This window comes from Ovis canadensis, chromosome 17 (assembly GCF_042477335.2).
Source record: "Ovis canadensis isolate MfBH-ARS-UI-01 breed Bighorn chromosome 17, ARS-UI_OviCan_v2, whole genome shotgun sequence".
NCBI lineage: Eukaryota > Metazoa > Chordata > Mammalia > Artiodactyla > Bovidae > Ovis > Ovis canadensis.
Window position 1 is genome coordinate 74,445,334 of NC_091261.1, and position 16,397 is coordinate 74,461,730.

The window sequence follows — 16,397 nt, forward strand, 5'->3', positions numbered from 1 at the left end:
GGGTCGCAAAGAGTCAGACAGGACTGAGCGACTGAACTGAACTGAACTGAACTGAATGATTCTGGCAACGACTCCCCTAAGACACCTTTTGACATTAAAACCAGCAACACTTTTCTGAATAACAATAATCTACCTACTCACTCTCCTTCACAACAGAGGCTTTCTGAATTGCTGACTTTGCAATCACAGGTCTCTGAAGCCGATGGTTTCTCTGCCTTTCCAGTTTTGAGAAATCTTGACACTCAAGGGCACATAATACCTCAATATGAGGGCATTAACTTCTATCACATGCAACAAATTAAAAAAGCTATAACTATGTACGGCCCACATTCACCTTTTACTAAAGTACTTCTAAATTCTATAATCCTCTATTGGAAATTTTATTCCCCATGATTGGCGAACTTTAATAAAAGCTCTCCTTAAACCAGGAGAATATCTTCAGTGGATGATGTGGTTTCATGATATAGCCAGAGACGATGCTAGCAGAAATGCTCGAGCTGGCGCTCCCCAAAATCAAATTACTTTGGAAATGCTAACTGGTACAGGACAATTTGATGCTATAAAAGCTCAAATACAGTGCCCTCCCTTGTTACATGAACAATTAAAAACAGTGGCCCTTGAAGCTTGGGATCGAATTACTCCTCAAGGGGAGCCTACAGGTAGCTATACTAAAATATTTCAGGGACCCAATGAAACGTATGCTGAGTTTTTAGCTGGATTTCAAACTGCTATTTCTCGTACTGTAATTGGAGAAGAAGCCAAAAGGCAACTAGAGAAATTATTTGCTTATGAAAATGCAAATCAGGAATGTCAAAAAAGCAATAGCTCCAATTCGTGAGACAGGGGCTATTATTGAGTATTTGAAGGGTTTTCGCAATCTAGGATCAGAAACTCAAAAGATGCAAATGCTAGCTGAAACAATGGTTGCTGCCTTAAGAAAGGGAAATGAAGGATGCTTTACATGTGGAGATAAGAACTGTTTAAAAAGGGACTGCCCTAACAAAGCTAATAAAAAACCTCCAAAAATCTGCCCTTGCTGCCATAGAGGAATGCATTGGTCCAAAGACTGTAAATCTAAATTTGACACTGAAGGAAATCTATTCCGGGAAACTCCAAGCAGGGGACCCCCCAGGTCCCCTTCAACAAAAACCAGAGGCAAATTCCATCTTTTCCCTCAAACCCGCAACATCCAGCACCGCCGTCAATATACCAGCCCTAAATGTCTTTCTCCTTTACCCCCAGGCAGTCTCCTCTAGAATACCTACCCAACTTTTTGGACACCTGCCTCCACAAACGTTCAGTCTTTTACTTGGCCAATCTAGTTTGACTTCTAAAGGAATTACTGTTCACCCTGGAGCAATTGATTCAGATTACAAAGGAGAAATTCAAATTATGATGTCAGCTCAGATTTTATAGCAATTCAAAAGGGGGGATAAAACTGCTCAATTACTCCTTTTACCTTACATTTCTATTAACTCCTCTACTGATGTACGGACGGGCGGATTCGGCAGTACAGATCAAAAGCAGTCCTTTTGGACATCGTTAGTATCTAAATTTGCCCAACCAACTATAAATATCAAAATTAATGGTAAAAGATTTTCTGGTCTCCTCGACACTGGATCTGATATTACTATTGTTTCCAAATATTTATGGCCCAAATCCTAGCCTGTATAAAAAATTTCTTGCCAAATTGCAGGGATTTCTCAAACCAAAGTACAAGAGGTTTATCACAGTACTCAAATTTATCCATGTGAGGGACCAGAAGGCCAGCCTGCAACATTAAAACCTTATGTGATAGATGCAGCCCTTAATCTAATAAGAAGGGACTTACTTATGCAATGGCAAACTCAGACATACATTCCACATTTTCCTAGGGGCCACTGCTCATTTAACAAACAATACAATTATTAAAGTAACTTGCAAGAATGACGAGCCTATTTGGACAGAGCAGTGGCCCCTCACGAAAGAGAAATTACAGGTGGCTAAGAAACTTATTGACTACGCCAAAGCCTTTGACTGTGTGGATCACAATAAACTGTGGAAAATTCTAAAAGAGATGGGAATACCAGAGCACCTGACCTGCCTCTTGAGAAACCTATATGCAGGTCAGGAAGCAACAGTTAGAACTGGACATGGAACAACAGACTGGTTCCAAATATGAAAAGGAGTACGTCAAGGCTGTATATTGTCACCCTGCTTATTTAACTTCTATGCAGAGTACATCATGAGAAACGCTGGGCTGGAAGAAACACAAGCTGGAATCAAGATTGCCGGGAGAAATATCAATAACCTCAGATATGCAGATGACACCACCCTTATGGCAGAAAGTGAAGAGGAACTAAAAAGCCTCTTGATGAAAGTGAAAGAGGAGAGTGAAAAAGTTGGCTTAAAGCTCAACATTCAGAAAACGAAGATCATGGCATCTGGTCCCATCACTTCATGGGAAATAGATGGGGAAACAGTGGAAACAGTGTCAGACTTTATTTTGGGGGACTCCAAAATCACTGCAGATGGTGACTGCAGCCATGAAATGAAAAGACACTTACTCCTTGGAAGGAAAGTTATGACCAACCTAGACAGCATATTGAAAAGCAGAGACATTACCTTGCCAACAAAGGTCCGTCTAGTCAAGGCTATAGTTTTTCCTGTGGTCATGTATGGATGTGAGAGTTGGACTGTGAAGAAAGCTGAGCACCGAAGAATTAATGTTTTTGAACTGTGGTGTTGGAGAAGACTCTTGAGAGTCCCTTGGACTGCAAGTGGAGAGCCTAAGCTACTCCATCTTGTAAAAGAACTCCATTTTGTAAAGTTCCAGGCAAAAAGACTTAGACTTTGGATATTACCCAACCTTGCCCCACTGCCCACGAGCCAATCGGCCCTCGGGTTAAACCTCCTGACTTTACGTTCGCCCCCGCTGAACGGCCGGAGGCTGTTGCCCTACTTTCGGTTTTGCCGCCAGACTCCCGGAGGTCTATTTCTTCTGTCTCTCTGTCCGTCTGTGTGGCTGTCTGTATTGTCTGTGTTAATTTACCAACATCTGACTGATCCAGGAACGATGGGGCAACGTCAGTCTAACCCTACTCCTCTATCTCTGACGACTGAGCATTTTAAAAAGGTCAAGATGCATACTCATGACCTCAGTGTAGAAATTAAGAAAAATAAACATTACTTTTTGCAGCACAGAATAGCCATTATTCCATGTGGGCTGGCCTTCAGAAGGCATGTTTGACTTGGAAACTGCGCACCGAGTCTGAGACACCATCTTCCGACCGCGGATTGGACACCCTGACCAAGTCCCCTATATCATAGTGTGGGAAAATATCATAGTGCACCCCCCTCCTTGGGTAACATCTTTCTTGCCTCAACAGGAACTTTCTACCACTCAGGTGTTAGTGACATGGGGAGGAGAGAACCTGAAGAAACCCAAGGAAACTGGACTGACGGTGCTACTATATCCCATCTGGCAGGGAGGCACAGAAGAACTTCTCTTTCCTCCTCCTTCTCAACTCCCCGAATCACCACCGGCCCCCATTATCCCGTCACCCAGGGGCGAAATACAGGGTGGCGGACCCACACAAAATACTCGCCACAGGCGAGCCCTACCCCAGGAGGGACCAGCAGACTCGACAATTGCCCTCCCCTTACGAGTGGCCGGTCCCCCTGATGAGGAAGGAAACCAACCTCATCAATACTGGCCCTTTTCTACTAGTGACCTATATAACTGGAGATCCCAAAATGCTAAGTTTTCAGATAACCATAGAGATCTAACTAACCTTCTGGAGACTGCTTTTTACTCATCAGCCCACCTGGGACGACTGCCAACAACTGCTCCAGATTCTTTTCACCACAGAAGAGAGAGAGAGAAAAAACAGAATGAGGCCTGGAAAATGGTCCCAGGGATAAATGGGGAACCCACCACTAAGATAGATGAAATTAACCTCTCTTTTCCTTTATCATGACCTGATTGGGACTACAACATGGCACGAGGTAAGGAGAGGCTCCGGGTCTACCGCCAGACTCTGCAAGGAAACCTACTAACTTAGCTAGAGTAGGAAATGTTCAGCAGGGCCCCACCAAAAGTCCAGCAGCCTTCCTGGAAAGGCTAACGGAAGCCTTTAGACAATACACCCCCATGGACCCAGAAGTGGAAGGCACCCAGGCTGCTTTAATAATGCACTTTCTCAACCAGGCAGCTCCTGACATTAGAAAGAAGCTCCAAAAATTAGAACGCCTGGGCGAAAAGAGCATCCAGGATCTAATAACAGTGGCAGAAAGGGTCTACAACACCCGCGAAACCCCCGAGGAAAAGCAAACCAAAGCGGCAGACCGCCAAACCCGTAATACGGCGGCTTGCATCCTGCCGGCTGCAACGGTTCCTGACTCGGAAAAAAAAAGGGAACACCGGCTGTGTCGGCTGGCCACTGAAGGTAAGAGCCGCCCCGGCACGCGACCAACATTGGGAAAAAACCAATGTGCCTATTGTAAAGAAGAGGGACATTGGGCTAAAGAATGTCCCAAAAAGACAAAGAAGGGGCCACAAAAGACCCCCATCCTGGCTGTTGAAGAGCTGAGCAATTAGGGGGGATGGGGTTCAGTGCCCCTCCCCGAACCCAGCATAACCTTAAGAGTGGAGGAGACCCCAATTGACTTCCTTGTCGATACGGGGGCTCAATATTCAGTTTTGTTGGAGCCCCAGGGAAAACTGGCTGGAAAGACCTCTTGGGTGCAGGGGGCCCCTGGAATGAAACAATACCAATGGACGACCCGAAGATCAGTGGACTTGGGTGCAGGCCAGGCATCCCACTCTTTCACGGTCATTCCGGAATGTCCCTTCCCACTGTTGGGAAGAGACCTGTTAACCAAAATGGGGGCCCAGATTCATTTCCTCCCAGGAGAAACTAAAATACTTGACCAGGCGGGCAGGCCGATACAGGCAGTAACTATTCAATTAAAAGATGAATATCGGCTGCACCAGAAACCTACATTGCCCCCGGTGGACATTCAAGAATGGTTAGATGAATTCCCCGAAGCATGGGCTGGAACAGGGGGAACCAGCTTCGCCAGACACTGCCCTCCTGTGTACATAGAACTCAAGCCAGGGGCTGACCCAGTCCAGGTCAGACAATACCCCATGACTCTAGAGACCTGACAGGGGATCACCCCCCATATCCACAGGCTCCTAGCCCAGAAAATCTTGAGACTCTGCCAGTCAGCCTGGAACACCCCCCTGCTCCCTGTCAAAACACCAAATTCTTGTGACTATGGGCCAGTGCAGGATTTACGAGAGGTCAACCGCCGGGTATTAGATATTCACCCCACTGTGCCAAACCCTTACAATCTCCTGAGCTCCATCCCACCGGACCATCACTGGTACACGGTCTTGGATTTAAAGGGCGCTTTCTTCAGCCTTCCCCTGGCACCCAAGAGCCAGGACCTTTTTGCTTTTGAATGGTCAGACCCGGAAGAAGGAATCAATGGCTGGCTGACCTGGACCCAGCTGCCACAGGGCTTTAAAAATTCTCCCACCATCTTTGACGAGGCCCTCCATGAAGATCTGGGTGAGTTCAGACAACAACACCCCCAGCTCACCTTGTTACAGTATGTAGATGACCTCTTATTTGCAGCAAAAGATCAACAGACTTGCCTTTGGGAGCCCGAGAACTACTGCAGACCCTTGGAAAATTAGGGTATCGAGCCTCGGCCAAAAAGGCTCAGATATGCCAGCCAGAGGTCACCTACCTAGGGTATGTATTAAGGGAAGGGCAGAGATGGCTGTCAGAGGCACAGAAGGAGACGGTACTCAAAATCCCTAGCCCAGATTCACCTCGAAGGGTGAGAGAATTTTGGGGGTCCGCTGGCTTCTGCCGTCTTTGGATCCCAAATTATGCAGAACTGGCTAAACCCTTATATGAAGCCACAAAAAGTACCACCCCTTTCAGTTGGATGGAGCAGGTGGAGACCGCTTTCAAGACTATTAAAACGGCCCTGCTGTCAGCCCCCTCCCGAGGGTTGCCTGATGTTACAAAACCCTTTCTCCTTTATGTAGATGAAAAACAAGGAGTGGCAAAGGGGGTACTGGTGCAGCACCTGGGACCTTGGAAGCGGCCGGTGGCTTACTTGTCTAAACGCCTAGACCCCGCGGCATCAGGCTGGCCCCCACGCCTCCGCATGACTGCAGCAGTGGCCCTAACAGTCAAGGATGCAGATAAACTGACCCTGGGGCAAGAGTTGCATATCACCGCCCCCCAAGCCATTGAGGGTATCCTAAAACAACCCCCAGATAGGTGGATCAGCAACGCTCGGCTGACCCACTACCAGAGACTACTGCTAAACCCCTCCAGAATCATCTTTCTGCAGCCTACTGCTCTCAGTCCGGCTACACTGCTTCCTAACCCGGATTTGGAAGCCCCGATCCATGACTGCAGCGACATACTAGCCCAGGTACATGGAACGCGAGAGGACTTACAAGATCGCCCTCTAGCGGATGCTGAAGTTACCTGGTATACGGATGGAAGCAGTTTCGTCCGAGATGGGCTCAGGTATACAGGGGCAGCGGTAACCACAGAAACCCAAATCGTGTGGGCGGAAGCGCTACCTCCGGGCACTTCAGCTCAAAGGGCTGAACTAATCGCCCTAACAAAAGCCCTTCAGTTGGGAAAGGACAAAAAACTTAACATCATTACCGATAGCCGATCCGCCTTTGCTACTGCCCATATACACAGAGCCATCTACAGAGAGAGAGGCCTCCTCACGGCCGAGGGTAAAACGATCAAAAATAAAGAAGAAATAAAAGCCCTCCTCGCTGCATTATGGCTGCCTAAAAAATTAGCCATAATACACTGCCCGGGACACCAAAAGTCAGGCACTCTGACTTAAAGGGAAACAATTTGGCGGACAGGGCAGCCCGAGAGGCCGCCCAGGGCCCCGTGATAGAAGCCACCCTTCAACTGCCCGACCCCGGGAGCCCCATACTGCCAGCTCTACCCAACTACTCACCAAAAGACTTGGACTGGATAAAAAGTTTGCCTATGACCCAACAACTGGCCGGGTGGTGGAGGGCAGCGGACAGCTCCCCAATCCTCCCAGAAGAACTGGGAAAGCAGGTGTTACTGAGGATGCACCACGCCACTCACCTGGGAACCCGCAAGATGCAGGACCTGATTAGACATGCCAAGATTACCATGAAAAACGTCAGGTCAACGACAGAAGATACAGTATTCAACTGCAAGGCCTGCCAGCTCACTAACGCTGTCCCTCATCCGACCAGCCAAGGACCTAGAGAACGCGGGAGCCGGCCAGGAGCCTACTAGGAGGTGGACTTTACTGAGGTAAAACCGGGTAAATATGGATATAAATACCTGCTGGAGTTCACAGATACCTTTTCAGGGTAGGTAGAAGCTTTCCCCACCAAGAGAGAGACAGCACAGGTGGTGGCCAAAAAGCTGATTGAAGACATCTTGCCGCGGTTCGGGTTTCCTGCACAGGTGGGGTCAGACAGTGGGCCAGCCTTCGTATTGCAGGTAAGCCAGGGAGTAGCCCGGGCCTTGGGACTGAATGGAGGCTGCATTGCGCTTACAGACCTCAGAGCTCAGGACAGGTAGAAAGGATGAATAGAACTCTTAAAGAAACATTAACAAAACTAGTTGCTGAGACTGGCGGGGACTGGGTGGCTCTCCTCCCCTTTGCCCTATACCGGGTACGAAACTCCCCCTACCAACTGGGACTTAGCCCCTTCGAAATTATGTATAGGATACCTCCCCCAATAATTCCTAATCTAAACATAGAGGTACTAAAAGAGATAGATGATCAAAGATTACTTTTTTGTCTCCGGTCCTTACAGTACTCCCACAGGGGCACATGGAAGAGACTTAAGGCGTTATATGAATCAGGCCCTCCACCTGAACCCCACCGCTACCGGCCAGGAGATTGGGTGTACGTGCGCTGTCATCGTCAAGAGACCCTAGAGCCCAGGTGGAAGCGGCCTTTCCTAGCCGTCTTGACAACACCTACTGCTCTCAAGGTTGACAGCATCTCCGCTTAGGGTTCACCACACCCACGTACGGCCTGCGGACCTGTGCGCCTTATGAGAAGAATTCCTCCCCCAGTGGAAGGCCAAACTGGACAAAACCAACTCACTCAAACTAAAGCTACAGAGACGGTAAAAGTACTGTTTGTACTGTTGCCCCTACGGCTTAGTGTTGCCACTAATCCTCATCAACCCATGAATTTGACTTGGATCATTCTGAGTGCAACTACTGCGGAAGTAATTAACTCTCCCTCGTCCATCTATCCTAAAAACACTTGGTGGCCGGATTTAGAATTTGACCTTTGTCTTCTGGCTGCAGGATCTTGGGATATCGGAGACTGGGAAGTAAAAATGCCAGGAAAACCAGAATGCGGGGCCGGTATTAATCGCTGTAATACTCGACCCCCTACCAACTCAGGACCTGGATGCAGCCACCCCATTCAACGGGCAGCCTTGCGGGACACTGCCCTCTACATGTGCCCCGGGGGAAGACGAAACCGGGCAACAGTTAATAACTGTGGGGGGGGCAGATAAATTTTACTGTGCCGTTTGGGGGTGCGAGTCCACGGGGGACTATCGACTGGGAACCCCCTACTAGAAGAGACTTGATCACTTTGAGTCGTGTCCCAGGACCCGCCAGATCTGACTGGAAGGCATGGGTGGGGGGGAGGTCTCTCATTGTGGGGCCCTGTATAGGGTTTCTTTGTAACCCAGTTAGACTTAAATTCTCAACTAAAGGAAAGAGGTTCCCTAGCTGGGAGGCAGGACAATCTTGGGGCCTCCGGCTATATCAATCTGGGTATGATAATGGATTATTATTCACTATTAGGCTGAAAGTACAACCCATCCAGACAGGCCCAAGCCAAGGCATAGGGCCTAATCCTGTCTTAGTGCCCAGAGAACCTACCCGAGCGCCTCCTGAGCCCAGCCTTACCAATACAAACAACCCTCCTCAGATCAACTTTACAGAACCCGATGTCAGAGATGATCAGCCCGATGTTAAAGACGATCAAGACCCATTATTTGACATGATAGTTAGTACCTATCGGGTCCTGAACTCCACCCGTCCAGACCTGACCGATGGTTGCTGGTTACGTTATGACATCAAACCCCCTTATTCTGAAGGTATAGCTGTCCCGGGAAATAACATCCAAACAAAAGACCACAGGGCCTGCTGCTGGCAGCAAAGAGGGGACGCAAGATTAACCCTCCGAAGAGTGACAGGACAGGGCCTCTGTGTAGGAGATGCTCCCCAAGCCTACCGGCACTGTTGCAATACCACAGACTCTAGAGAAACAACTGAATACCTAATACCGCCCCAAGAAAATTGGTGGGCATGCTCCACGGGCCTAGCACCTTGTATACGTGGGCAAGTATTAAAGGACTCGAAAGACTTCTGTGTGTTAGTACTACTAGTCTCCCGATTGTTCTATCAGTCTAATGATGAATTCCTTCAACGACTGGGGGACTCTCACCGAGTCAAAAGAGAACCAGTTACGGCTTTAACCCTCACAGTCTTGGGGTTGGGAGCAGCCAGGGCAGCAACCGGAATCTCTTCATTAGTGCTACAAAATCAACACTCTTCCAGCCTAAGGGCAGCCATTGATCTTGATATTGAGTGACTAGAAAGCTCAATTAGTCACCTTCAAGAATCATTGAGTTCCCTGGCAGAAGTAGTACTACAGAATAGAAGAGGGCTAGACCTGGTTTTCCTCCAACAAGGAGGTCTATGCACCACGCTAGGAGAAGAGTGCTGCTTCCACGTGGACCACTCAGGGATAATCAGGGAATCTCTGGCCAAAATAAGAGAGGGACTGAATCAGAGAAAAAGAGAAAGGGAGAAGTCTCAGAGTTGGTTTGAATCCTGGTTCAGTTCCTCTCCCTGGCTCATGACCCTCATATCTTCTCTGGCTGGGCCCCTCATCATTTCACTCTTGCTATTCACCTTTGGACTGTGTTTACTAAATAAGTCGATAAACTTTATCAAAGGCCGCATCAACATGGTGCAGCTTATGGTGCTTAGGTCCCAATATGCAGCCCTACCAAACCCACCCCTGGTAAAAGACAATATAAAGCCAACTACAGACCCATGATTGGGTCTGTCTTGGGGCCTTGAGAAGGGGGGAATGGAGAGCCTGAGCTACTCCATCTTGTAAAAGAACTCCATTTTGTAAAGTTCCAGGCAAAAAGACTTCGACTTTGGATATTACCCAACCTTGCCCCACTGCCCACGAGCCAACTGGCCCTCAGGTTAAACCTCCTGACTTTACATTCAGGAACTTGTGATTTACCTTGAAAGTAAAAACCAATCAGGAATCAACACACAACCCTAGAGACGAAGGTAACCAATCAGATGTCCTTCAGCCTGAGAATCCCCTTTTACCTGAATATTCCCTATATAAGCAATGTGACTCGAAACTCGGGGCTCCTCCCTATAGCCGCTGTGTCGGTATCGGTGGGAACCCCAGCTCGAGCTTGGTAATAAAAGCTCTCTTGCTTTTGCATCGGATATCGGCTCCCTGGTGGTCATTGGGAGATTTCGCAACTTGGGCATAACACAAGGAGATCCAACCAGTCCATTCTAAAGGAGATCAGTCTTGGGTGTTCGTTGGAAGAACTGATGCTAAAGCTGAAACTCCAATACTTTGGCCACCTCATGCGAAGAGCTGACTCACTGGAAAAGACCCTGATGCTGGGAGGGATTGGGGGCAGGAGGAGAAGGAGACGACAGAGGATGAGATGGCTGGATGGCATCACCGACTCGATGGACATGAGTTTGGGTGAACTCTGGGAGTTGGTGATGGACAGGGAGGCCTGGTGTGCTGCGATTCATGGGGTCACAAAGAGTCGGACACAACTGAACAACTGAACTGAACTGAAACCTATAACTATTATTAGTACAGCTTTATTTGTTTTAAATTTTTTAAACTTACCACAGGGAGATATCTTATCAAGAGCAGAAAAGCATTTCAAGGAACTGAAGTACACGTCTCTTCCTCTGCCCATTTGGTACCAAGACGAGTCAACGAAACAATGGAAATCTGGAAAACTAATCTTACAGGGAAAGGGGTGTGCTTGTATTTCCCCAGATGGATCCAACGAACTCACATGGCTTCCTCTTCGGAAGATTCGACCCAAGGGGGCCCTCGGCCTACAAAATGGAGACGGGACAACAAGGACCCCAGGTGGAAGAGATTCCAACACGGGCCCACTGTGGCACTAAAGATCTCCAGGAAGCGCCGCCCTCGGCGGCATCACCCTTATGATCTCCCCACTTGGCGACAAATAAAAACCCTTACTAATCAAGCTGGAAATCTGGTCTAACAGGGACTGCCTCGGAGCCCTGAATACATTCTCCTGGCAATGCTGTCTTTTGGCCTGTACCTCCCCCCACTCCCACTTGAGCTCTGACTAATCAAGTTTACACACCCAACCCCCCTCTATTGCAGGTCATAGAATGGACAGAGAAAAGACCGACCGTATCAACCAATGACTCCACCCATATGCCCCCTCCCTGAGACCGAAAGGGCTCACACCCTGGGGAGGAGGGAAAACTAACTAACATTTCTTTAGGCTGTAAAGTCCTTCCCTTGTGCCTGGGCCCAGCAGAACTGTGCATAAACGTCAGCTGACAGACTTGGGCTTCAGCCCTGCCTCCCAAAAAGGATTTTCGGACTTGCTTAGACTATTTACTGCCCTTTCTTTGTCTGTGAACCATGTTTATACTACTGAGACTTTAGGGAAAGTGTTAGGGAAAGAGTTAGGGAAAGAACAAAGAACATTATGCAAAAGGTTTACTTATAAGAACTTTACATATACTCCTGTTTGTTGGGACAAATGTCAAGCCAGATCAGGAAGATTAATGTGTGGGGCTAATCATACAATTGTTGATTGGGGACCCCAAGGTATGTGGTTATCTAACTGCTCAGAAGAAATTAACAGCACGGTGTGTGACTATGTTACGCAAGTGACATGGAAGGTCACTGACACTACGATGGAGCATTACTATGACATAGGACTTCTTGTGTGGCCTAACCGTGGATTAGCCCCACCCCATCACCGAAGAACTTGGACCGGACATTTCACAGGGACCAGTCGTGGTCATAGTAACTCTTTCTTTCGCTATAATCAGTCATATCTTATACAGGCCTGCGTTCCACTTCCTTTTGTTATAGCCATAGGCAAAGTATTACCCACAGCATCGGGTCTGGAACTATAACTTTGGTGATTGTCTTGGTAATTATATTTGTTGTTTATCATTGCCTTTCTATAAGGTTGGTTAATACTAAACAAACTCAATTGGTCAGGACCTTTTTTACAAATATAATAAACAGGGGGAACTGTCAGGAAGCATTTAACAGGAGGCTTCCTGCATCCTGTTTTGGATCTGTCATGAATCCTCTGTCCCTTATTAATTCCTGAATATTCAGGAATTAAGTGGAGTAGCAAGCTACTCCCAGGGGCTTAGGAATGCATGAATTTCCTTCGTTAGTTTTTCCATATGGTGATAAGTCACTATTTACGACCCTCTTCCTTTTTATGAACTGTATGGTAAAAGTGATCATTTACAACCCTCTCTCTTTCATATAATAGACTTGCCTGGTGGCTTTCATATGGATGACCTCATGTTTCCTTGATAACTTGTAAGTTTTGATATTATCTCTGCTGAAAATAGCTACCTTGTAAGGCAGTATAAATACCCACACAATGTTGAATAAAACGCCTTTGCTTCGTCAGAGCTTGGGTCCCCGCATCTTCTCTCTCTCTCTCTCTCTCTCTCTCTCTCTCTCTCTCTCTCTCTCTCAGGCTGTTTCTCTGGAGTGCAGACCCTGCTGTGTTCACTTTCCTGCCCAGGCTTCTGAGACCCTCTCGAGAAGGCGCTCTGAGCCTTCACCCCATCGAGAGGGCGCCAGGTGCCTTCATGAACAGCGCAAGCCCCGTGTGAGGAGCTTTATTGGTTTTCTGTGTAAACCAAGGAATATCAGCCTCTTTCTCTCTCCTTTACTTTCTTATCATCAACTCCGGAACACCAGGTTCTGGTCCATTAAGGACCACAACACATTAGGAGCACAGAGCCTCAGCCCCTGGACCAACCGGGAAATCCCTGTGTTCCCTATTCTTGCCAGTGTGATGATTGTGGGGAGGGGGGTGGCCCACAGGCCATCATATGAGAACTTTTCACAAGTACATAGAGACAAACACGGAACTCTCTGAGAAAGCTCCTCTGAGCCTTAGTTTTCTCATCTGTAAAATGGGGATACCAATTCTTGCCCCATTTACAGGCCTTGAAGAAGGAATTCATAGGGCCTGGACTCCATCCTAGGCCTGTTCATGCTGATCATGCTCAGCCACCTTTTCGATGGACTCTGAACTCTGTGTTTAGTGCCTATGAAAACAACAACAAAAGGATAAGCCCCCCTCCAGACAGGGGAGCCTTGAAGATTACTCATCGCCTAAGAGAAAACATACACCATCACCCCTTCCTCCAGACAGGCCATAAATTTTTCTGTATCTGTTGGATATTGATTATTGGCTAATTGTTTGACTGTTTGAGCACATGAGCACACAGCACGTGAACGCTGGGGTTATTGGGATTGCATTTTTCTTGGTTTATGTAAGTCTCAAGGAATTTGGGGTGGTGGGTTCAGACATGTACTCACGGGGTATAAAAGATTTTCACAAATGCTGGTCGGGGTCCTTGGCTAAGAGGAGACTGCCCTGGGCCCGGCAGTGTAATAAACTGCGCTCCACTACCTGCAGTATCCTTCTGAGTGAGTGTGTTTCCCAGAATGCGTGGCTACAGCAGCCCCACCGCTGCTCTTTGAATAACCTCCAGAGCGTTTGCGTAAATGCCATCGGCGGCATCAAGGAGCCATCAGGCAGGCACAGCGCATTCAAGTTTCCAGTCCTCAGGACAGCCTGGTGGATGTTACGGCTACTGCGGTCCCTACTGCAGTCCCATTTCACAAGTCAGTAAACTGTGGCTCAGAGTTCAGTTCCTTGACTCTGCTTATACTCAGGTACCTTTCCCATTGCACCACCATCAAGAGTGGATTAAGCAAATCCCATAGAGTGGAGGGTGTTCCCCTGAACACCTGGATACGATCCTAAATCAGATACCCAGCCGTGAACCTGGCGGGTGGAACCAGGGGTGCACAGCCGTCTAGAAGGAGCACTGTGCATGTGGTTCAGACCCACGGGCAATCAAGGCCAGTGACGTCCTTCCCGTGAACCCTGGCAGACACGCCACGCTGAGCTGCTGCCGTTCACTGAAACAACCCAGCTGACCCGAAAACCCAGCGGAGGGCCGAAGCTATTTTTGTTTCTTGCAAACCGAAAACAAGCAACAGCTGCTTGGTGCCAGGGCAATCGTGGCCTTGACCGTAACACAGGCAGGAAACCGCTCGCTTCCAACAGCTGCTGGCTGGTGGCTAGACGGGGCTGGAGAGGGAGACGGGTCAGGGATTTGTTTTCCAGCTCTCCCCCACCCTCCCCTGCCGCAACACACCCAACCATACCTGGCTGGGCCTTCGAGGGACAGAGAAGGGCAGCAAGTCAGTGTTAAATCAGCCATCCGTTCCCTTCCCACAGAGATGAACTCCTGAGCACTCACTGTAACTTACCCCCGCTGCCGGGCCGCCGGCTCCATTCTCATGTGGGTCCAACAGGCGCCCACGGGGTGACTAAGGGACGCGGGCTGTGCAGTGTCCTGTTTCAGCAGGAGCCTGGTGTCATGCATCAGGCCGGGGTGCGGGAGGAGTTTGGACCAGCCCATGCTGTACACGAGTGAGCTTTCTCCCAAGTCAGGTGCCCTTATCTGCCATCTGTAAATATAAGCCATTCGCCAAGGTCCTTGCCCTTCCCCCCTGCAGATTCAAACTCGAGTACTTAAGAAGCTGTCTGTGCTCTCAGCGGCTCTAGGAGCCACAGGGCCACCTCCCTCCGGATTCCCACCATCCTGGAATTAGAGCCTGCTTCACTGCTCATGCAATCTCACACCCTCTCGCCCAACTCCAAGTCTCTAGAGTTTTAAATACTCCTGTAGGGACTTCCCGGGGGTTCCAGTGGTTAAGAATCCACCTCCCAATGCAAGGGACACAGGTTCCATCCCTGGTGAGGGAACTTAGATCGCATATACCAAGGGGCAACTAAGCTTGCATACCACAACTACAGAAAACCCGAGAGCCACAAGGAAGACCCAGTGCAGCCAAAATTAAACAGAAAACACTCCCCTAATCATGCCAGCTTCTTGCTCCCATGCGTTCATCTGTCAGACACCTGGTAGGAGGTGTCTGTCCCAGTACAACCTGGGTTTGGCCAAGGTGAGCTTGATGGAAACAGAAGCTAAAACATCAGGATGAAGTCCAAGGCCCCTCAGGCTAGCAGGCGAGGATGCAACATCCTCCTTGGAATACAGAATGAAGCAGGGCAAAGACTAATAGAGTTTTGCCAAGAAAATGCACTGGTCATAGCAAACACCCGCTTCCAACCACACAAGAGAAGACTCTACACATGGACATCACCAGATGGTCAACACCAAAATCGGATTGATTATATTCTTTGCAGCCAAAGATGGAGAAGCTCTATACAGTCAACAAAAACAAGACCAGGAGCTGACTGTGGCTCAGATCATGAACTCCTTATTACCAAATTCAGACTTTAAATTGAAGAAAGTAGGGAAAACCACTAGACCATTCAGGTATGACCTAAATCAAATCCTTTATGATTATACAGTGGAAGTGAGAAATAGATTTAAGGGCCTAGATCTGATAGATAGAGTGCCTGATGAACTATGGAATGAGGTTTGTGACACTGTACAGGAGACAGGGATCAAGACCATCCCCATGGAAAAGAAATGCAAAAAAGCAAAATGGCTGTCTGGGGAGGCCTTACAAATAGAAAAGAAGAGAAGCAAAAAGCAAAGGAGAAAAGGAAAGATATAAGCATCTGAATGCAGAGTTCCAAAGAATAGCAAGGAGAGATAAGAAAGCCTTCCTCAGCAATCAATGCAAAGAAATAGAGGAAAACAACAGAATGGGAAGGACTAGAGATCTCATCAAGAAAATTAGAGATACCAAGGGAATATTTCATGCAAAGATGGGCTCGATAAAGGACACAAATGGTATGGACCTAACAGAAGCAGAAGATATTAAGAAGAGGTGACAGGAATACACAGAAGAACTGTACAAAAAAGATCTTCATGACCCAGATAATCACAATGGTGTGATCACTCACCTAGAGCCAGACATCCTGGAATATGAAGTCAAGTGGGCCTTAGAAAGCATCACTACAAACAAAGCTAGTGGAAGTGATGGAATTCCAGTTGAGCTATTTCAAATCCTGAAAGGTGATGCTGTGAAGTGCTGCACTC

The 16,397-nt window shown here is 48.0% G+C and overlaps 2 protein-coding genes across 5 annotated transcripts in view; one reads left to right on the top strand and one right to left on the bottom strand.

The window, feature by feature from the left end:
- The window catches only part of ACACB (acetyl-CoA carboxylase beta), a 132,606-nt gene that overhangs the window by 104,664 nt on the left and 11,545 nt on the right, over positions 1 to 16,397 (bottom strand). Inside the window, exon 1 of one of the 4 annotated variants that reach the window (XM_069558244.1) lies at positions 14,650 to 14,814. The exons of the other annotated variants lie outside the window; for them this stretch is intronic. The gene's annotated coding sequence lies outside the window, so the exon portion shown is untranslated. Of the gene's footprint in view, positions 1 to 14,649; positions 14,815 to 16,397 lie in introns of those variants that run through there. 4 annotated transcript variants of the gene reach the window in all.
- Positions 3,921 to 9,419, top strand: LOC138422316 (uncharacterized). The gene is made up of 2 exons (XM_069557037.1): positions 3,921 to 4,427; positions 6,047 to 9,419. Exons 1-2 carry the CDS (start codon positions 4,133 to 4,135, stop codon positions 6,874 to 6,876), a joined length of 1,125 nt encoding a protein of 374 aa, XP_069413138.1. The 5' UTR covers positions 3,921 to 4,132; the 3' UTR covers positions 6,877 to 9,419.